The sequence below is a fragment of the Tenrec ecaudatus genome, chromosome 17, assembly GCF_050624435.1.
Source record: "Tenrec ecaudatus isolate mTenEca1 chromosome 17, mTenEca1.hap1, whole genome shotgun sequence".
Classification (NCBI taxonomy): domain Eukaryota; kingdom Metazoa; phylum Chordata; class Mammalia; order Afrosoricida; family Tenrecidae; genus Tenrec; species Tenrec ecaudatus.
Genome location: NC_134546.1, coordinates 16,620,797 through 16,644,441, shown reverse-complemented (window position 1 = coordinate 16,644,441; position 23,645 = coordinate 16,620,797). Strand labels below are relative to the sequence as shown.

The 23,645-nt window shown below is 45.8% G+C and overlaps 1 protein-coding gene across 1 annotated transcript in view; it reads right to left on the bottom strand.

Annotated features, from left to right (window-relative positions):
- Positions 1-1,896: 1,896 nt before the first annotated feature.
- The window catches only part of GMCL1 (germ cell-less 1, spermatogenesis associated), a 39,934-nt gene continuing 18,185 nt past the window's right edge, over positions 1,897-23,645 (bottom strand). The window contains exons 7-14 of the mRNA XM_075535625.1: positions 19,930-20,014; positions 18,804-18,894; positions 15,371-15,508; positions 12,304-12,373; positions 8,508-8,583; positions 5,511-5,656; positions 4,608-4,695; positions 1,897-2,730 (exon numbers count right to left, since the gene is read on the bottom strand). Coding sequence (XP_075391740.1) covers positions 2,602-2,730; positions 4,608-4,695; positions 5,511-5,656; positions 8,508-8,583; positions 12,304-12,373; positions 15,371-15,508; positions 18,804-18,894; positions 19,930-20,014 — 823 coding nt within the window. The 3' untranslated portion in view covers positions 1,897-2,601. The remainder of the gene's footprint in view (positions 2,731-4,607; positions 4,696-5,510; positions 5,657-8,507; positions 8,584-12,303; positions 12,374-15,370; positions 15,509-18,803; positions 18,895-19,929; positions 20,015-23,645) is intronic.

The following is a 23,645-nucleotide window of genomic DNA, read 5'->3' as shown; positions in this document are numbered from 1 at the left end:
GAAGTGTACTATTCTAGCCTTTAACTCTTACCTTTGCTGGTTCTCTTCATATAGTCACGAGTCTCCTACTCTAACGTAAAGTAAGGATGCAAGCTGCTGTCCATGCAATTTTCTCAGCTGATGCATTAGTCACTAGTTGACAGACAGGTGGTTCGTGTGCATTGTCCTTTGGAAAAATAACATAGTCTCTGTCTGGCAACCTGTACTAGACACCCCCTTTCAATACCTGTTTTGTTTGTTGGGTTTTTAAAAAACGTTTGTGATTTGGATGGAAGTTTACAGAAATACAGACTTTGCATTCAGCAGTCCGGCCGGTTGTGACGATTGTAATGCTCACCATGTAATCCCGCTCTTCCCGCGTCCTCCACGCGCCCTTCCTGGCGGGCCTCCAGCCTTCGGGGCGTTCTTCTGGGCAGCTTGCTGCCTCTTTGGTCGAAGGTGTGCATTCTTGTTCACCCCAAAGGTCTAGTGCTCGGAGGCTTGGGTTTAAGCAGTCCAAGTGATTGGTCCATGTTGCTTGAGGTGGTCGAACTGCACGTCATCTTTGGTTGTGATTGCCATTTGAACTAACGTTTTTGGAAATACATGGTTTCGTAGGTAAGGGACTATGCTTTTTGATACAGTGTCAGCATTAACAGCCTACTATTCTAGACCAACTCCAATGGGACTCTCCGCAAGAGTGAAGATATCTTACAGGTGCAGTTTAATACTTCAAGTGCAGACTGAAAGGGAGTGTCTAATTTTGATTCGCTTTAAATAGCCACCGTGACTCTTGGCAAACCCATTTCTGCATAGGATGTTGGAAAGTGTTTATAAAAAGGAGCTTCAAAAAGTTCATGGAAAAATTCTATTACCTTTTAATTCTATTTTCCATGATTTTTTTGAAGTCCTCTTGTCTAAGGAGCGCTGGTGCCATAGTGGCTACGATTGGACTGCTAATCCCAACCTAGATCGGAGGGTTAACCCCCGCCGCTGCAAGGAGAGAAAAATGAGAAGGACGAGCCTTTCTGGTCCAGTGAAGGTTTGCAGTCCCCCAAGCCCACGGGGCCAGCCCTACCCTGTCCTCCCAGGTCACTAGGAGGCAGAATCCACTCCACAGCAGTGGAGTTGGCAGTTTCACAAAGGATGACAACCACATGGAGAGACTTTCAGTGTGAAAAGAGGTTAGTTACTAAGTAGCAGGCTCATTCCCACCCCCCACCCTCCAAACTTGTGATCACCACCAGCCATCATTTATTATCTTCAGTAGCAATTTGCTTTCCTTGCTCGTTTGAAGCCCAAATTCATTAAAAAAGGGAGAGTACCATCGAATCCCTTTTTAATAACTTAGCACAAGATTTAGAACATTTTCTTGTGTAAGGGCCTTTTCTTTACCGATTAAAAAAACAAATCACTGCCACCGAGTCGATGACAGCAGCTCCTGAAAGAGACAATTATAGTCAAATATATAAATACGAAAGCTTCTTGAAGGTTCAACAAAATTAGTACTAGAAATATTTAAATTGCATCTGTGGGGTAGAGGTGGAAGAAGCACTTAAAAGGTCCCTGTAACTTAAAGAGAGTAAACTTGGAAAGGACAAAAGTAATTTATCAGCCTTTGGATATATTTACTGGGGAACAAAAAGTTCAATCTAAATAGGGCGGAGAGGGGAGTCTAACTAGAAAGAAAAAAATCTGATTATCTATTCCTCGGAAATTTCTTTGATCCCTTTTACATGAGTTTATTTATCTCCCACATCCGTATTTGTACAGTTACATAAAATCGATTCCCATGTCTTTTTCAACATGTTAAAGGTATACATTAATGACAAAAAGTACTCATCCTGACTGAAAGGAAAACGAGCAGGACTGTGTTCAAGAGCCAACATGTGTAAATCATGACAATGTACACCTCAATTTTGAAAAAAATAAGTTCTATTTTTACATGAATGCTTTTATTATCAAGCTTCTACAATAGACTGTCCAACCTTATTTACATTTACTATGAAATTTCCATTAGCATGTGCAACTCCAGGGCACTCGATTCAGAGGTTATAAAGTCCTGAGCTCAAGTAGGAAATAGGATCCCAAATAAAACCTGAACATAAATAATTCCAGAGGTCAGAGAATATGGAAATATTTAAAGTGAAGTATCTGCTGCATAAATAATTCACGATCAATAATGTTGTACAGAACATCAGTGTACAAATGGAAAGAGCACTGATAACTGGCTACTCAAGTGATTCCTTTAACTTTCTTTTAGCCAAATAGATCATTTTCAGATGTCTAACAGACTCGCTAACACTCGGCAGGGTTGACGTTCAAGTGAAAGTTTAAATTTGTATTTGGTTGCAGGGAAATTACCTACGGCAATTTTCTGTTGGTGCTAAGTCAAAAAGCATGAACTGACATCTTTGAGAAACAAATGACTTGACAGATACTTTCTTGGCTTGTAACATGTGTCTTCATATATGCATAGAAATGTTGCGAGGATAAGGATAGTCTTCTGTATTGTCTCTGAGAGTTCGTAAGGCCTTTGTCATTGTTAGTCACCTTAAGTGTGATGATCAGGGGAGCCGACAACGTCTGCCCAGTGCCCCAGGGCTCCGACCGTGGACACCTTCAGCCTTCGGGGTTTCCTGGGTGAGCATCATCCGCAGCTCTCTTTTCTGGTGATATATACAGGAAGTTGCAGCAGATATACAACGGGAAGACCAGAAGCCTGCTGTCCAAGTTCATGACCACTTGTTCCTAGAAAAGAAAGTGTACCTTTAGTGACAAGACAACTCGATAGGAACATATATTTAAAAAATGTAGAAAGAATCAACTGTGGAGGTAAGTGAACTGAAGGCCCAAAACTGTGACGAAGCACTCACGTTCCGGAGTCTCGAATCTCACAACTTGGGCACGGTACCGACCTTGTGACCTGCAGCCTCCACGCTGGGGCACGGGACAGCGAAAGCACACCCCTCAGGATGACCTTAGCAGAGCAAGGCGTGCAGATGGCCTACCGTGGCCAGCCAGCTCCTGGTCCCCTTGTTTGCTTTTTCTGTTTTGGCCGCTTCTACAACTGCCTGTCTACTTACTGCAGAGCTAGGAGTCTTCCGCAATAGACACGCTGCTCACCGGGCTGCAGTTTCTGATGGCCTTGCGTCGAGCAAGCCTTTGGGATGGGCTCATTATCAATCACTGCTGCTCACCCGCTTCCAACTTGGCCCAGGATTTCCCACTCTGTCCCTATGACATATGGTGCTTACTTCGGGGGATGTAAAATACATTTTTGTGGGAAAGGGCTTTCAGGTTTGGTTACATCAATACACACAGACAGGAACCGACATCTGAGAGCCACAGATGTCACCATCACTCATGCCAGGACCTCTGCTCCCGTGACCACAGACCCTTTCTTAGCGTCTGGTCAGCTGAGAAGACCTCCGGAGTAAGAGTAGCAGCAGTGGAGTGAGAATCCCTCCCCTCCCCTATTTGGAGACATGCCCTGCAGAGCTTGGACTCCTACATGCATCCTGTGTTTGGGAGAATACGTTGTTAATCGTTGTTTAAATCTAGAGCCTGTATTTTTTACGGAGTCGTGGGTGCCTGCAGTGACCAGGGACTAAAACAAGGACGGGGCTGTCTGAGTGACCGAGACAGGCCCCACTGGACACAGCTGGGGTTGGGAACGCAGCAGGACAGCTCCGGATAAAGGAGAGGGGCACCAAGGCCACACCGACACGGGATCCCAGTTGTGCTGTCGTTAGGCGCTAGCGAGTTCACTCTGACTTGGAGCCGTCTATGGAGCAGAGAATGAGACAGGGCCGCTCGGCGCCACCCTCCCCACTGCTGTTCGTGCGGGCCACTGCGGCAGCCACTGGCTGTGTGCATGCACCTTGCTGAGAACCCTCCTGATGCCTGTCACGCTGGAAAGCCTAGCTGCTCAAGAGCAATGCTCAGGAATGCTGGAGACGTCTGTGCCTCCCTCTGGGGGTTGCTGGAGATGGAAATACACGTAGGTGCACGGTGTTTCAAGCAATTCAGGTGATAACTTAAAAAAATCATTTTATTGGGGCTCTTACAACAATCCATCCATCCACCCATGTGTCACGCACATTTGTACATATGTTGCCGTCATCATCGTTTTTTTCTACTAGAGCTCTTAGTATCAGCTCATTTTCCCCTTTCCTCCCTCCCTCGTGAATCCTTGATAATTTAGAAATTATTTTTTTCATGTCTCACACTGATCACCGTCTCCCTTCACCCACTTTTCTGTTGTATGTCTCGTCCCCTCACCCCCGCCCTCAGGGTGTGCATGTGTTATACGTTGATCATTGGGATCGGTTCTCCAGAGGATAATTATTTGAAGATGATATTCAAGAGGAACAATTCTTTCCTATGATCAGCGTTTTTCTGCCCTTAAATCACACTGTATTTTCTCTCTTTGTTCTTCTCAGTTGTTAGTGGGCTGGAGGAAGTTACACAGACACGAACATAGTATTTTACTCACTACCTTCAAACTAATGTGTTTAAAAACCAGCCTCTAAATCAACACATCATTAACATTCACTTTGCTGAAGACTTTTCAAAAGACAAAGACGATGCCGGCCGCCTTAGCAGAAAGGTAATCACACACGTACCTGGTCCTTTTCCAGTGTGAGGATCTGATACCCAGTCGTTCTGCTACATATCAATTTTCCACTACTATCAAAAGAGGCCAGACGTAACCTACAATTAAGACACAAAACAAAATTTAAAGGAAAACCACACACACACGCTTTTTAAGGCCCCAATAGCCTTCCCTCGCTTCACTAGTTGCTCTTCGATCTTTCAGGTTCTCTACACAACTTTACAAAGTCCTTGCAAACGACAAACTGATTCTTTTCAGATTGATAAGCCTGGCTGTCCCACGTGGCTGGGATCAGAAGTAACTGACAAACAGTGTGCCGAGCTCCCGCCGTGCTGCGGCAGGCCGGGCCTTCAGGCGTGACATGCAGGGTCAAGGTTTGAACCCACGGAGGTGCCACGGAAGGAAGGCCCGATTGTCCACTTCCCACGGAACCAGGAGCTGCTGACAACCCTCTGACATCCGTGGGGCTAGTGGGATGAGAATCCACAGGACACTAACCCATTTACATCGTCTGTTTATTAAACTATCCTCTAATTTATCAGCTTGTCGCCTCCTCTCTAGAAAGACTGGCAGATGAACTAGAAGCCATGTTGGACAGAGCGAGTCCTGCCCAGCACGCGAAGGGCCACGGGGAAACGCCCTCTTTCCAGAATGGACCCTTGACTTGCTGGAATAGAAACGGCACCGGTGACAGGTTCAAGACGAGCATCCCGGCTGTCTAATCCGCTATCTTCTTCGGCCCGACACACTGGGCACGCCGACCTATGACAGTTCACACATCCCACCTCACTCTTCCCCAGCACGGTTCACATACACCCTATCACAAGGGCCGGGCTGCACTCAGTGGGCGTGTGCCCTCTGGAGTGGGCAGGCTGGGGCTGGGGCACCCCCCTCCCCTCCCCTTCCCTCCCACCTGAACGCTATGCTCCTTCGAGGCTGTAAACTGACAGATCCGCTGCATGGCTGGTTCAGTGTATTGCGCTTGAAAATGATGTAGCGATTGGTGTAGGTTACAAGGAGGTCAAAGCCGAAGTTAAAGCCTGTCCACCGCCAGCAGTACTGAGATAAAGGGGAAAAACAGAACAAACCAACAATTACTTTTAGTTTATGCGAGCCAGTCGAACATACAGAAATCCATCGAACACGTCATTTTCCCTTACAGGTTTCCAAACTTACGGGCTACTGCTCCCTTCTCGGGACACCGCCGCCTGGCAACGAGCGGCTGTCATCGGGCAGCCTCGAAGCCGGGCTCTCGCAGCCCCTCTTGAATCGGGGGAAGGTATCGCCCCCTCAGGAAGCACGGCTCTGCCTCCGGCCACGCCATTTCTCAGGGCCTACCTTTTCTCAGACCTTGCCTGGGTGGCTTATCACACAGAACTGGAGATGACCCCAATTCCTCAACTTCTCCCCCGGATCACCTCCCGCGAGGCTCCCACTGCCCGCGCCATCCCTACGCTCAGAGAGGCCCTAAAGAGCCACACCTGTTCACGACAGATTTGCAATGTGGGACATAATGAAACAGGTCACCAAGAGGGGATCCTAAAGTCGCTTAAGGAATACGGGCCATACATCTGCAGCTCTGCCTTTGGCATCTCCTTGATGGGGGCCGGGGGGGGGGGGCTAAAGCCCGTGTACACTGAATGAGAACGCCCCAGAAGGAACTGATGCCGCCAGAGCAGCGTTTCTGCAAAGGCGAGAGGGAGCCGGTTCGACGGTTTGAGACAGCAGCATGCTACCAGGAGGAAGAGCAGAGCTTGGGGTCAGACACAGGCCGAGCGGAGGACTCTTGGCTGGGGGAGATGCGAGTTACCTTCCCACTGTTTTTATTGTCCGAAGGAGCAAGAGGTGAGGCCACCAAGTAAGAATAAAACCCACTGCTTTGGAAGCAATTCCAACTCAGCCACCCTCTAGGGCAGGGCAGAGCAGGGCGGGGCGGCCCCATTGCGTTTCCAAGCTGGACAACCTTCACACACTGGCTGCCCATCTTTCTTATGCACAGCTGCCAGTTGGTTCCAACCACCGACCTGCTGGTTAGCAACTGAGAGCTGTCACCACAGTACCCCGGGGCTCCCAGGTGAGCTAGTAAGTGTAGTAATATTGCCCTTTGAGGAGACAGACTGAAGAGTCGGCTCTGAGTGTGGAGGATAAACTCACGAGGGAAATGGAGGAGGCCACTGGCAGCACTGAAAGCCTGCTCCAGGCGTTCTGTGCAGCACTGCGAGCGCCCATGGGCCGAGCGCTTTCCTTCGCCTGTTCGGGGCAGGCAACGCGAGCTGAGGCTCAGCCAGGTGAGTGTGCCAGTGTGCACGAGCAGAGAGTGAAGGGTATGAGCAAGGGGTCAATCTAAGGCAGGAAACGGTACCTAAGCAACGTGAGTGAGGAAAACAGGGTGAAGGACAGGATGAAGGGTACGAAGAACAGGGTTCTGCATACCCCACTGGTTGGGGGGGGGGTTGGAGTCCAGGTCTTGGAGGGAGAGAGCTGGGAAGTAACAGGAGGTATCGTTTGAGCACGGGAGGCTGGAAATGTAGATGCTGAAGGAGGTGCAGTCATGAGCACCACCAAAATTGAGGAAAGGCTCAGGGGACTGAGTGCCTGCCGCAGGGAGGTCCAGGTGCTGAGTTACTCCACCCTCCTACACTGAGAACAACCATGACGGATGGAGAAGGACAGCCAGCCCGGGGAAAGATGGCCACAGTAAGAAGGGCTAGTGGGGGGAGGGACGGAATAAAAGAGGAACGGATACCAAGGACTCAAGTAGAAAGAAAATGTTTTGAAAATGATGATGGCAACATATGTACAAATGTGCTTGACACACAGATGTATGGATTGTTGTAAGAACCCTCAATAAAATGATCTATTATAAAAATTAGAAATTCTGGCCTAACATCTTAAAATAATTAAAAAAAACGTTTTAAAAAAGAATGGCCAGTGAGTGGACTTCTGGCAGGTGCTTCGAAGGAACTGCTATTCACCAGACAAGGCCGGCGCAAGGCAGAGAAACTGCAGGGAAAACGGGGGACGAGGATGTCTCCACGCTCATATTAAGAACACTGATTATGGTCGTTAATGCAAATCTGATTCTTTAAGACCAAAAATAAAGTTAAAATGAGGAAAATCTACTGAAGGGGAGAGATAACCTAATATCTAAATTAATTAGGCTTAAGCGCTTTTAAGATGAAAAATACAATTAGCTAGTGTATCATATTTTAAAATGTAGGTCATATCCCATTATTAGTGGGTAGTAAAACTAAACACAAAATGTGATCTTTGGACTCAGTGGGGCTAATATTGTTTTATAGCACCTTTGTTTCACTTACATGCCATTTATATTGGGTAGTAATGACAAATATCATTCTTTTTAAAAAAAATCATTTTATTGGGGGCTCGTACAACTCATCACAATCCATACATCCATCGTGTCAAGCACATTTGTACATTTGTTGCCCTCGTCATTCTCAAAACATTGGCTTTCCACTTGAGCCCTTGGGATCAGCTCATTTTTCCCCTCCCTCCCCACTCCCCCCTCCTCCCTCCCACCTCCTTCCTGAACCCTTGATAATTTATAACACATATCATTCTGAAAGTGGCTAGAAAACAAAAGGTGTGAAGGCCCTTGATTTAGGATAACAACAAAACAGAGTCACTTTAGAAAAAATCCAACTTCTTTACAGTAATTTCTGGATCTCTGAGGGATTCTTTACTCACATTTCTTATTTAGACCCCAAATTTAAGTTCAGTTATGGTTAAATCATCTATCACCGCTGAGCAGGGAGAGTGGTGGCCCTACCTCCTTGCACAGAGCATGACGTAGAGGTGTGACGGTGCCATGACAGCTCATGACAGCTCACCAGGCACACCCCACGCAGCAAGCCATCCGAGAACACTGGAAGCCACGACCCTCACTTACTTCTCCATCTTTGGCGAGCTTTCTCCCACACCTCATGCTGTATCCCTCCAGCTCTTCTTTATTGACTTCCTGAGGCCTGAACGCATTCATAAGACAGGAGACGTCACGGAAAACCGGCCAATTAGCAATTGAAAAAGAATTGAGAGTTTAAAAGAACAGAAAAACTGGTTACTACATTTAAAAATAATGTAAAACAATATTTTTGGTGTTGATAAAAATATATGTTCATTGTCTTGGCTAAATTAAAAAAATGGAAATCTTCAAAGTTTCACCAATTGCTCTGATTTCCAGAATAGTTTTCATTGGGCTCTGCCTAGGGATGAAAGGTGGGAAAATCCACCAGAGAGCTTGCTCACTTGTAAAATAAAACACATAAAAGCCCAATTGCCAAGTAAGACAGATCGTAATCTATAATTTATATAAGGTATGACCTATACCATTCGATACTACTATTTTATGTGCAAACTACTTTTCATGCCGTGTCACGCAATGATATCAATATTTAACAAACAGCTGTAGATTTCTATCGGTTAATCTTTACTTGGTCCCTACCTTAAAAACGTTCATCAACTATATATAAGCTGTTAATAGTACAAGGACATCATTTGGACGCAACAGGATACATTCATTCAGTATTCATTCACTGCTGCATGTATTAAGTGCTCAGAAAACACGTACAATAAGTAAGCATTCGTGCACATCTCTGGTTCAGTCCAGGGAGAACGAGGCCTAAGTCACAAACGTGACCGCGTGGGCAGGGCGGGGAAAGCGGCATGTCCACTGCTAGCCCTGGAGGGTCCTCCCCGAGGAGGAGCCATTTGCGCACGAGTCGGCTGTGTGGCGCCGGCTCAGGGGTGAGGACTGTGAGGGGGAAAGGTACCGGGGAAGGAGGAGTAACAGGAAAAAGGGGCTGAGGCAAACAAGAGTTTCTGAGATTCTGTGCACCCGGAGCCCGGGGCGAGCAGGACAGGAGATGAAGCCAGAGGTACCGGGCCTGCCCATTCGTCCTGTTCTTGCTACACTGTTCTTTACGGAAATTCCCAAACATAGAAATAGCACGCATATCACGTGCCAATTGTTGCCACTATCGAGTTTAAGAGCCTTGTTTTATTCTTATTTCTCCCACCTCTCTCCCCGCGCATCATACTGAGGCTGGATTCCAGGTGTCGTGTTTTTCCAATCTATCAATAGTGCAGCATGCGTTTCTTATCGACATGGACTTTTAAAAAAGCATCGCTTAACTATCACACCTAAAAAATAGCAATTCCTTCATTATCATAAAAATCCTGGACATATTTAAGCAGAAAACGCCCACTCTGTTTCTCTCTCTCCCTGAAGGGGCGGGGCAGTGTAGGATGATGAGCCAGGACCCGGGACAGACGTCCTCCTGGTAGGTAGCGCTGAGCAGTGTTCTCGGAGGTCGGCAGTTTGCCGGGGGCAACCGAGCCACAGACTTTGGAGGGCAAGAGAGAAGCCAAACTAAATTCTAGCTCACTTTCTTATTAAACTCAATGCAAATATTAGCCTTTATAGGGAGAAAAATCTTGAATACTGAACAACCAGCATTTAAAGAATGGAATAAAAATGTAGTTAGTTTGGATGATTTACAAAATACTTCAAATCTGAATTCCATGAAATGGTTCTGATTTTTGCTTTATTATTTGATTATTCTTGCAGTAATTATGCTGAATCTGGATGCTGTGAACCCTTTTCAGAAGTGGATGGGGTATAAATGTAAATAAGGCAGAAACCAAGACCCCTGAATGACAGTGATTTAATCCTCATTACTCTAAATGTACATAGCACTTTCATACCTTCCCAGCTCAGACACTGCATCTGGAAGTACTTCCTTTGGTGACTAAAAAAGGGATTTAAAAAGATTGGAGGCAAAGAAACTAACCTTGGTGGGTTGCACACTGAGCTGTGGGCCCCAACGTTAGCAGTTTGGAGCCACCAGCCACGCCATGGTTGAGAGATGAGGCTTTCTACTCCCATGCTACAGCCTCCTAATCCCCCGGGGCAATTCTACATCGTGCTACAGGGTCGTTCTGGATCAAAACCGACTCCATGGCACTGAGTCTGTTTCCTGGATAGCTTTTTGCATAGACTCATGCCTGGATCTGTCTCTTCACCCTGCCTTTTCAAGGAGCAAGAGCCGTTCCAAGGAGCAGATAAACAAGGAAGCGCCTCTGTGAATTGCAAAGTTTACATACTGCCAAGTGTCTACATTTTATAAACTGAAAGAAAAGATAATCCTCTTTCTCTTAAAATGAATTGAGCGCCTAAGTGTTCTGAGGGGTCAGGTCCGACTGAGGGACTGAGGCGCTCTGGCAGTGGTGTGGCTAAGGGCTCAGTGGGGTTACACCCACCAGTCCTCCCACAGGGAGACCCAGCAGGTGGTCTGCTTCTGCAGAGATGCAGCCTTGCAAACCCTGGGGGCGGGCGGGCTCTCCTCTGTCCTGCAGGGCCACCAGGGGTCAGACTGCTGGATGGCAATGCATTTCGTGTTTGCTTTGGGCTCCCCAAATTTTATATTGATGAATGACTCACTGGGAGAGGAGTTCTGGCGACGTGACGGAAAGAGGAGGCAGCCAGCCCAGCAAAGAGCAGAGGGAAGAAACACTACGGGGGCAGAAAGTTCTACTCGGTCACACACTGGACAGAGGGGCTCTCAGCTGGAATCAGCAATGTGGCACCCGGCAACAACACATGGAAGAAACATTTTAGAAATGTTGGGTGAAATGGAAAAAACCCGCGTGGTGTTATTGGTTGGCTAACTGCAAGGTCATGGGTTCAAATCCACCAGAGGCTGGAGAGCGATGGGGTTGTCTGTTCTCCCCAGGACATTTGAAGCTTTTGAAGTCTTACAGTCACCATGAATCAGAATGGACTCCATGGCTAAGTGTGTGTGTGTGTGTGTGTGTGTGTGTGTATGTGTTTTAGTTTGAATGAAATACATTCATTGTTTCTGTTTCTCTTTCCCATGGATAGGGTTTGGTCTGGTTTTCTTTTTTTTAAATAGCGTTTTTTTTAGGGGCTCATACAACTCAATCCATACATACATCCATTGTGTAAAGCACATTTGTACATTCATTGCCCTCATCATTCTCAAAACATTTGCTCTCTACCTAAGTCCCAGCCATCAGCTCCTTATTTTTCCCCTCCCTCCCTGCTCCCCCCTCCCTCATGAACCCTTGATAATTTATAAATTATTATTTTGTCTTATCTTGCCCTGTCCAAAGTCTCCCTTCACCCACTTTTCTGTTGTCCGTCCCCCCAGGGGGGAGGTCACATGGAGATCCTTGTCATGGGTTCCCCCTTCCCACCACCCTCCCTCCCCACTCCCGGCATCGCTGCGCACACTGGTCTGGTGTTCATATACTTGGGGAAATCATCTGTAGTCAGATGATTTTAACTCAGTTCAGACTCAAAAAGCTTCAAAACCTACTTTAGACACTAATTAGACTTGAGAATATTACTACAAATAAGAAATTAACTTTACCTTTATAAAATTATGTTACAAATAATATTTAAACACGTTGAAAGAAAGTCCTAATACTAGGTAAAATATAGTGTGTGAACTCAATTTTATGAATACAGTATATGACAACCCCATTTTTAAGATTGGTAATGTTAGACAAATAGGTGATTTTAAAAAGTTTATTACATGATCATTTCTCTACTTCAATTGCTTTTGAGTATTCAATATTGCTGCTTTTAAAAATATAATAAATGCATTTCATGGAATCATAACAAAAGGCATTACAATAAACAATATAGGATATAAAACACTTACCCCACCTCACAGTCTTGCTCTGCCCGGAGCATAGCAAGCCACTGCTGCTTATACACAGAAGACAGCCATTCTACAATTAAACAACAATGAAAAAAAGTAATGCCCAGTATACAGGATCTAAACACTTAAAAAACTTGGTAAAACTGTCATCATTTTAAAACTCAAACTTAACATAGCCATAAGTGAAGCAAGTCCCTTCTATTTTATGAATATGACAACATGACTTAATGATCTTTTTAAGTGATGAAAGTTATCTTTTCTTAATGCACAAAGACCGAAATTTACTAGGGGTGACTTAAAGGCGGGGAGGGGGGGAGTACAGAGTCAAAGGGCACTGTGTTTCCGCGGGAATGGAGAGTAGTGACGTAGTGACGGTGGCACCCCATGGGGAAGGTGGTTGAAATGACAAATTTTTGTCATATATACGACATCCTTATATATTTTTTAACACGTTTTTAAAAAGCAATCTTGCTTTGCCTTACACTGCTTTTTAGATTATACATATTAAGCCATGAGTTACAATTATATTCTTGCATCTCATCGTTCCTTTTCCATCGGTGAAGCTAGTTTTCATTTGTGAAACCACACCTGAAGCACTGTTCTCAGTTTGTCAGAAAGTTTTACCACATGACTGGATTAAGGGGCTGTCAGTATCGTCACACTGACCTGTTTTGGGAACAAAATTACCTGTAAATCTGCAGGAAACACCATTTATACATCTTAGATATTGATAACCGCTATTACGCTATAGCTTTAATTTAAATTCTTCTAAATGATACAGTAAAGACAGTTTCCCATTAGGAACAGGCATACATTTCACTCTGTAAGTTTGTGTAAACTGCACTTTTAGTTACTTGAGGTAAAATACAGCTTTATTAAAAATAAAAGTAGGATAAGCGACTTTCCCCAATTACCGTAGGTCTAATTTATTTTGCTCTTATTTTCCCAACCAGAAACAGCAACTTCTCTATTTTAAAATTCTTAAATGATTTCTCAAAGGTACTTATCAATCTTTTTCTACCTAAAGGGGTGGAAACCCTGAAACTGGATTTTTACTTCATAAGTTTCTACTTAGTAAAGGTTATCCAGGTGACTTACATTAATTTATGGGTATCTTTTCTTAAAACCCTTTAAAAAATAACTTTTGAATGTTTTTTTTCAGAGCGCCCCAAATACTATTTTCTTTTTAATAACAAAGACTACCTGCCAAACGTCTAGGTCACAAGGCAGTGCATCTTCAACAGGCAGAGACTGGTAGCATGCTTTACACCATGATGCAGTTTACGCACACATGCAGCGCTGGGATTCAGCCCATTCACACTGGTTTGGCAGAACCTATACTTAATTTTCTGTTGAGTTCAGTGAACTTATTATTAAAATAGCACTTGTAATCAGGGCTCTCTCTGTGGTGGGCGGCCGCCGAGTGTGGGAACCACAAATTCACATCCACGTGCACCTCTTACTGCTCTGCTCAAGTACCGAGTGCATGCGACACGTGACCTTTCTCTGTTACTCTGAAAAATGGTCACGGGGCAGCGAGCTGGTTGTTACATTATTTGAATTCTACCAGTGCGTGTATGTATATAAACTTACTTTGGTTTTCAAAAGTTTTGTTTGGCTGCATTTTACCTTAAAAAATATCATTAAATGTTTGTATTTTCCTTTACAAATCTGATCTCCATACATTAAACTATTTTTAACTTATTACTGTGTAATATCCACAGTTTTGAAACTCATTAATCGAGAGAGAACATGGCTTTTCAGGCTTCATGTATCAAAGTGGGCTACGAGAGTCACACCAACATATTCTTAAGCACTGCGTCTGGGAGGAGCTCTGGTACAGCAGTGGTTCTGCGTGGGCCTGCCAACCACAAGGTCAGCAGTCAGGATCCACCAGCCGCCCGCCCGTGGGAGGAAAATGAGGCTTTGTGCACCTGTGAAGACCCATGGCCTCGGACACCCACAGGGGCAGTTCCCCTCCCTCCTACAGGTGGCTATACGTTGGAATTGACTCGATGGTAGTGAGATTTTGTTGTTGCTATTTAAAATTATAGCTTTCAGTTGGACATGAAGTTAAACCTATTTATATCCACCGGCAGAGTATTCTACAATGACAGTCCTCTACGGACATTTCAAATCAGAAAATAAAAATAGATGGACTAAGTTTTACAGTGAGTGAAATAACATAAAGATACTTAAATCACATGCATACCTAAGTTAAAATGATTAAAAACAAAAACACTTTCCAACCTCTTACGACATTCTTTCCTAAGGGCCTTGAAAGGCGGCACAATTGGGGTGAGTCTATGCAAGTGGCCATGATGTCTCCTAGGAAACCTCGGGAATAACCAGGTGGATCCCTGTAACACGTCCTCAAGGGCTCAAGCAGAAAGCAAATGTTCTGAGGATGATGGTGGCAACAAATGTACCAATGTGCTCGACACAATGGATGGATGGATGGATTGTGGTAAGAGCTGTACGAGCCCCCAGTAAAATGATTTGGAAAAGAAAGGAAGAAAGAACACATCCTGGAACTGAGAGCTGCCATGCTACTGGGGCTGTAACCTGCACGCACATTTTAATTCCGTTACTACAAGTGTAAATGGAAAAATAAATCTCTAAACAAAAGTGCTATTTTCAGTGTTTTATGCACAGTACTAAACATCATACACACACCAGAGATTTAGTTTAGAAAATTAAATCACTATTTTTTCATAACCTTAAGTTACAATCGGCAAAGGTATGTATTTGCATGTACACAAACTTTCACACTTTAGAATAACACAGAAAAAACTAACAAACAGAAAATAAGCCAAGTGAAGAGGTTCTAACAGGAAAAGTATTTATGACCTCTGAATAATAGAATACAATTCATTCTACAACATCCACCACAGTGTATCATGTCAGCACAGGCAATGATCGAAACAATTCCACTTTGGGATGAAGATATGGATCTGTCTGGAATTAGACATACTTTTTAGCTTCTTCATTACTCTTCTCTATGGAATATTTTACTGTTATGATCAGAAGACTGTTACTTAAAATCGACACTTCTTGGTGCTCTTACCTGAAGGTACTAGAGAATCCTGTTCGATGATTCTTGCGGAGGCCAGATCACTAATTATATACTGTAACCGCAAGTGTCGAAATACTGACGCAAATGGTTTCCCTTGCTCGGTTTCAAGGAAGGCCATCCCTTCAAACTCTACCCCAAACAAAAGAAGTTTCAATTAAAACAGAATTCTTTTATCCTTGAATATTTTTATGAATATACATATATTCCCACAAAGTGTACTTATAAGACTGCAAATAAGCTGGTTTAAAATTTTTTCAAGGATTTTATAAACCTTAAATTTATGGATCAAAGCTGAGGAAGATTTAGGGGAAAAGCCCTAGGAAATTCTCTTTGGCCACATGGGAGTGCTTCATGGAGAATGCCTCTGGGGGGCTGGCGCTTAGTGAGCAGGATGGGAAAGGAGGGCTTGGGGGTGACAGGTGGCTAGAGTCGGAGACGGAATGCCCAGTGGAACTGTGGAGCCCCAAAGCCTCAAGTCAGGGTGACTGTATTTCAAGATTCCTCTCACTTATGCTCCAGACAGGGGCACCAGTTCCTTCATTAACGCGATGTTAAAATGCAGAACAGGAAAAAAGGCATCGTTGCCATGGGTGACAAGCAAGCTACACTGTCCTCTAGACCTCTGCCCACATCAAATCTTACAGTAGCTGATGCTAACCCACCCGATGAAAGGGATGGAAGCATCCCTCTGAGTAAAGAATAGACTTCCGTCCACTTTCAAGGGGATATTACGCCTCAGTCTGTCCAGCGGCCTGGATGTTGCTTGACCTGAGAGCAACCTTATGAGGGTCTAACAAAAGGCCAATCCAAATGGGGAGCGGTTATCAGGAGCTCAAGTGGGAAGAGAATGCTTTGAAAATGATGATGGAGGCACACGTGCAAATGTGCTTGACACACTGGAGAAATGTATGGATTGTGGTAAGAGATGTCAGAGCCCCCAATGTAAAAAAAGACAAATGCAATCGCCAGTCTGAGCTGGCGCTAATACGGGAAAATAATAGGCTGGAATACGAAGATAGTCTCAGAGCAAGGAGTGACGGTACCAGCCAAGGCTCTTTGTTATCCGGCCACGATGTTCTCGGTGTAAGTGAGGTGCTAAATGAGGTCACTGAGATGATTCTCTCTAGAGCTGATATTCTCTGAGGGTCTAAGGCAGGCTCTGAATAAAATATATCTCATTAAAAAAAAAAAGAAATGAGGGACCAGCCCTGATCCCAACAGTGGACACCTCTCCCTCCCCCCAGAAGAATTTATTTCAAAGGACGGGACTGAAGCTGCAGCTCCAGGAGAGGGAAATGTCTGATCGGAGCGCACGGGAGCAGATGAAGGGGAGGAGGAGAGAGTGGAGCACATCCTGGCCCACCAGGCCTTGAGGAGGATGTTTCCTATTAGAGCAGTCAGTCCACAAAGAGGACCACATGGCCGGCCCCACTATGAGCCACAATGTCCCTCACTGACCCACAGCCCTACAGGAGACAACACCGCAGACACAGTGTGGGAATTGCGCCCGATCTGATCCCACCACACCGAGACAAAACACTAAGGGGTGCAACAGAACAGCGCAAGGGAACAGAGCGGCGAGGTCCCCAGAGAATGCCAAAGGTGGACTTTGGGGTCAGGGCGTGGTGACCCAAACAGACTGGACTGGAAAACATTCCGAAAGGCCAACAAACAGTCCTTGAACTAACTACAAGCTTTTGTTTTGTTGTGTTTTGTGGGTTTTTTTGTCATTAGTTTGTTGTTGTTTTGTTGTATATTGTTGCTTGGTTTTGCTCTGTCTTGATTTTTTTTTGCATGTTATTATCTCCACAGGTCTGTCTAAATAAGATTGGCTGGATGAACAATCTGGAGGAAAAAAACAATGGGACCAACAGTTCTGGGGGGACATGGGAGAGGGGGTGTGGTGGGAGGGACAGGTAGTGGTGTTAACAAACCTAGGGGCAAGGGAACAACAAGCGATCCAAATCGTGGGGAGGAGGGTGTAGGAGGCCTGGTAGGGAATGATCAAGGGTAATATAACCAAGAGGAATTACTGAAACCCAAATGAAGACTGAGCATGACAGTGGGACAAGAGGAAAGTCAAAGGAAGTAGAGGAAAGAGGAGGCAAAGGGCATTTATAGAGGTCTAAATAAAGGCATGTACATATGTAAACATATTTATATATGAGAATGGGGAAATAGATCTATGTGCATATATTTATACATTTAGTAATACGGTAGCAGAAGGACATTGGGCCTCCACTCAAGTACTCCCTCAATGCAAGAATACTTTCTTCTATTAAATTGGCATTCTATGATGCTCACCTTCCTGACACAACCGCTGAAGACAAAGCAGGTAAATAAGCAAATGTGGTGAAGAAAGCTGATGGTGGCTGGCTATCAAAAGATATAACGCCTGGGGTCTTAAAGGCTTGAAGGTAAACAAGTGGCCATCTAGTTCAGAAGCAAGAAAGCCCTCATCGAAGAAGCACACCAGCCTGTGTGATCACGAGGTGCTGAAGGGATCAGGTATCAGGCATCAAAGAACAAAAAGTCATATAATTGTGTGCTCACCTCCTTGATACGATCGCTGAAGACAAATGGGTGCATAAGCAAATGTGGCTAAGAAAGCTGATGGTGCCCAGCTATCAAAAGATATAGCGTCTGGAGTCTTAAAGGCTTGAAGGTAAACAAGTGGCCATCTAGCTCAGAAGCAACAAAGCCCACATGGAAGAAGCACACCAGCCTGTGTGATCACAAGGTGTCAAAGGGATCAGGTATCAGGAATCATCAGAACAAAAAATCCTATCATTGTGAATGAGATGGGGAGTGCGGAGTGGAGACCCAAAGCCCATTTGTAGTCAACTGGACATCCCCTTACAGAAGGGTCTCGGGGAGGAGACGAGCCAGTCAGGGTACGATGTAGCAATGATGAAAAACATAACTTTTCTTTGGTTCCTAAATGCTTCCTCCAGCCCCCCACAATCATGATCCCAATTCTCCCTTGTAAGTCTGGCTAGACCAGAGGATGTACACTGGTACAGATAGGAACTGGAAACACAGGGAATCCAGGGTGGATGATCCCTTCAGGACCAGTCGTGTGAGGTGCGATACTGGGAGGGTAGAGGGTGAGTGGGTTGGAAAGGGGGAACCTATTACAAGGATCTACATGCGACCTCCTCCCTGAGGATGGACAACAGAAAAGTGGGTGAAGGGAGACATCGGACAGGGCAAGATATGACAAAATAATAATTTATAAATTATCAAGGGTTCATGAGGGAGGGGGAAGCAGGGAGCTGATGCCAGGGGCTTAGGTGGTGAGCAAATGTTTTGAGAATGATGAGGGCAATGAATGTATGTATGGACTGTGATAGGAGTTGTAAGAGCCCCTAATAAAACTATTAGAAAAAAAGAAAAAGGTTCTTACTAAAAGTGCAAGGCTTACCTTTTCTCCACTTAGAAAACCAGATATCTGTTTCAGTCAAAAGTTGTTTCAAGGATCCATTCCAAGAAGGCACAAGTTGAAGAAACATCCACTAGGTTAAACATACATAAATAAACAAGTGAGAAAGATTACAAGACTCCCTCATGTTGCTTTTATATTTTCAAATTGTTTCCACCTTAAAATGCCTATGGCACCTGAATTTCCATTTTATAAGTAACGGAAAGAATGTACGTTATCTGGGTTTAAATTCATCCTGGCACCAATCACGGTCTCATGGTGAAAACTCCCAGAGTGTTTGGTAAGGAATGCGCCAATCTCTGCGAAGCCCTGAAGCATCACACACCCACGCCACAGGGCTCCTTGTGTACGTTTCCATTAGTCTCGCACTGCTGGGGGAGCCCTGGGGCACACTGGGCTCAGAGATAGAGAAAGGCGAGGCTGGGTCTGCTTAGGTCAAAAGGTGCAGTCTCAGAAACTGTCACGCGGGTGCGTGAGATTTGGGGCGTCTCCTCAGAGCGTTGTCAAGAGTCCCTTTAGATGAAGAAAGGTGCGATCTTTCCACAGGGTGAAGTGAGACATCTGCCTGAAGTGCCAATGTGGCCTTCACACCAAGAATGCAGACCTCGTCTAGACATGGCGTGCATAGAAATTTTATCATAAACTCCTGGATTCTGCAAAAATGCAACTTTGAAAGCCTTTCTGAAAAGCCATCAAGTTGATTTGCCGAGCCAAACGGTCTGGCAGGGTTCCGTGGCGCTCAGCTTCAGGCACGCTGGCTGCCCCCTCTCTCCCGTGGAGCCGCTGCTGGCTGGCGGTGGCCAAGCGCCTGCCCACGGTGCCAGCAGGACACCGCACTAGCTACACAAAACGTGTCTGCTCATCAAGCAACAACACATGTTGGAAACAACAGACAAGTATGCCTCGGGTAGAAAAGTATAAAGAACAAAACTACAGTCATTCATGATTCTCAATCCTGGGCCCTAGAGAGGTAAGATGCTGTTAACGTTATGGCACATTCCTTTTCATTGTTATCTGTGGGACCCTCCCCGGGGCATCGCTGGACGGACATCACTTGTCTCCAGGATGAAATATGCCAATCAGTGCATAAATCACACTTCATCGGTACCTTTTTAAGAGCTGTGTACACATCCATTTCTACTTGCATCACAAACAAATTAGATGAACCAATGAGCTGTTGCATGACGTTTATGCTAGAAAAGATAAAGCAGCATAAAAACACGATCGAGAAATTTAAGGGCAGAATAAAAAAATGCTACTTTCTAAGCTTTTGGTTATTCCAACTATATATATATATATATATATATATATATATATATATATATATATATATATATATTTAAAAGCATTAAGGATTTTTTATGTAGTTAATTTTCTGCTCTGATTTATTTTTCCCCCATTCCAAGGAGCCAGCAACGCTCTCTGTTGCTGCACACAGTCAGTCCCTGGGTCACGACAGAGATGCACTTCTGTGTCTGTAAGTGGAGTCTGTGAGTTGGTGTAGGTGCGCAGTTCCCTGTTGGCTCTGAGTTACTGCAAAACGCCGGTGGCCTTTCGATGATTCACAAGCGGCAGGTGCGGCAGGTGAAGGTGACTGTGATGAAGTAGGGCTGGTCTGCTTCTTTCGAAGGGAGGACAGATGTCCATAGCCTTAAAGGCCAAGCAGGAGTTACCCTGATACCCTGAGGAAGCCCGGTGGTGTAGTGGTAGCCCTTGAGCGGCTAACTGCAAGGTTAGCAGTTTGAAACCACCAGCCGCTCCAAGGGAGAGGAGAGAGAGAGAGAGAGAGAGAGAGAGACTTTCTACTCCCGTCCCACCTGGCCCTGCAGGGTCATCGTGAGTTAGAACTGCCTTGATGGCAGCGGGTTTGGTTTCGGTTTTTTGAGGAGTTGCCCCATTACGGACGTCCGTAACCCCACTACTGCCTACGGTCTTTATATGCTGGAGAGTTATTTTACTGCTAACAGTCTAGCAAATGCGTCAATGCCGAGCTGCCGCCTTGTTTTGTTTCCCCCTGGAGATGAACGGGCCAGATCGAGTCCTAGGATCGGGTCGCACACATGAATGGCCACTTGACACATGACGAAGCTCCACCGCAAGGGCCGTCGTGGCAGGTGCACAGTGCTGCCTGAGCACTTCCCTCACCCTGTAGGTCTCTCCGGGGACATTTGCATTAAACATATCGATTGAAGGCTCTGGGCACTTACAATCTGTGCCCTTTATTAAGAAGAAAATGGAATCAAAAGATGGATATTTCCAGGGGCTCTTTGAAGCACCCCTACCTACACACTGATGTGTCTGCAGCAGACAAATGTGCACATGGAAAGATGCAACTTCTCCGTGAAGTATTTGTGCTCAAACTGTCCTTGGAGATCGACTGGATTCCTTAATGAAAAACCAAAGTCCAAGGCAGGAGGAGCAGCTGCCTCGAGTGAAGTGTTGGGGGCTTGCTCTGCTCCGGGCACCGTGCTCACGGCTTCACACACGTGAGTTCATCAAATCCCCACAACAAGGAATTGCTATCCCCCTTTTCGACGCATCCTTGGGTGGGGGGCAAATGGTTATGGTCTGAACGACTAGCCCAAGGCTGGCTGCTTGAATCCAACTGGGAGAGGGGGCTGAAAATCTGCTCCAGAAATGTCTCAGCCTTGAAACGCGCCCCCCCCCCCCGACAGCCCCACTCTGTGCCCACGGGCCCGCCATGAGTCACGATCAACTCGGTGACAGCAGCTCAGGGCAACCAATCCTGGTGATCGACGTGGAGACAGCCGCACCGCAGTTCAGTGCCTCGATGAACAGGATCACGTAAACCAAGCTCCCGGCCATCGAGCGGATGCTGACTCCCAGCGACCCCACTGTGGGCTTCCAAGACTGTAACTGTTGACAGGAGTAGAAAGGCCAGTCTTTCTCCCACGGAGCTGCTGGTGGTTTTCAACTCCTGACTGTGGATCACCGCCCAATTTGTAACCGCGACTACGGTCACATAGCAAGCGTGCTTTCCCTCAGCACACACCGGGCCAGATGGACACCGACACAGTTTTTGCCAACTAGCTCCTGTCTCGTTCGTCCCTGGACTACTGACAAAGCACTCCCAACGTTTTCTGCTCGCATCTGCCTCAGTCTCCCGTCCAGGTCTCCAAAAGCCCAAGATGCTCAAGGCTCTGGTCTAGCTTCCTTCTCGCGCCCCCTCCCCGACTCCGCGGTGATTTCATGAGTTCAAATCCCATCTCAATGAAAATGATGCCCTGATTTTTCTCCTCCTCTCCTTCAGATCAGCCAAACCAACCGTCACTTGCACTCCGTCTAGCATCCTCCTTGAAGTAGCCCTACCCTTCACTTCAAATACTTTGTGCCCTCCCCTGCGACCTCAGTCAGCACCTCCCAACTCAAAGAACCGAGTGGTCATGAAACATGCTTTGATCATTTTTAGACAACGAGGCCAAGACATTCTTTCCCTCCTTCCTTTGAGATGGGAGCAGCAGAAGAGCTGGGATTTTAGGATGACCCCAAAGATCCACCTTCTTTTGGAAAATTCCCAATGATCAATTATGAGAGAGAAAGAAACAGACGTGTTTCTAATGATTTCCAAACCAAGCGCACTGCAGAGCTTGAGCGACGATTGACATCACTGTGATTTTTCGGTAGATCGATGGTCCTCAAAATTTTCTACCCACATGCTCCTAAGAGCAGGGCAGACAAGGGATCCGGGGGCGGTCTATAACATCTCTGTTCATTCGTGTTTCGTCCAGAGCAGCGGTTCTCAACCTGTGGGTCACAACCCCTTTGGGGGTCGAGAGACCTTTTCATAACAGTAGCAAAATTACAGTGATAAAGTAGCAGCGAAAATAATTTCATGGTTGGAGGGTCACCACAACATAAAGAAATGCCTTAAAGGGTCACGGCATTAGGAAGGTTGAGACCCACTGATCAAAAGAAATCAAAGAAACGTGAATTCCCTTAAGTCTTAGTCCATATGTCTTCACACAAAAATGTCTACCTCTTTCCTTCTGCCCCTGCCCTCAAAAAAACCAACCTCTAATAAAATGGACCTTTCAGGAAGCTAAGCAATGCTAATGCTTCGCTGTGACACTTCCGGCGGCAAGTCACATACTCATGGGGACAGGATTCCCCTGCCTGAGCAGCACCACCGTCTGACGAGAGCTACGAGCTGCTCACAGTTGATTCCACCCCACACTCAGAAGTAAACGCCGTTAAGAACAAAGGCCTTAGCACAGCACTTCGGCACCCTTCACAGTCTCTGCAGATTGATACACAATGTTTACTTAGTAAGCCTCGGTGAAGGAAGGAATGACTAGCCAAAACCAAACCCACTGCCATTGACATGATTCCACATCACGGTGCCCAAGGGTTTCCAAAGCCGTGACCTTCACGGGAGCAGACTGCCCCGTCTTTCTCTCGGACACCTGCTGACCTGGGGTTAGTGACTGAGCAGTTACTCACTGGGTCACCGAGACTCTTCGGATGCCTAATGCACAGGGTACAACCCAAAGGTCAACCTAAGCATGAGTTCTATTTTACTATATTTAGCAGAAGGAGCGCGGGTGGCAGAGTGGGCTATGAGTTGAGCTGCTCTCCACAGGGTCGGTGGTTCGAAACTACCAAGCTGTTTTCTGACCTCATCAAGATTTACAGCCTCCGAAACCAACCCACAGGTCACAGGGCTGCTACGAGTCAGTCGGCTCGATGGCAGTGAGTGAACGTTTGCAAAAGAATTAAAGCAATGTCCTCAAACTTCATTTCTTTTTTTTTTATAAATCGTTTTATTGGGGGCTCGTCCAACTCTGATCACAACCCCTACATCCC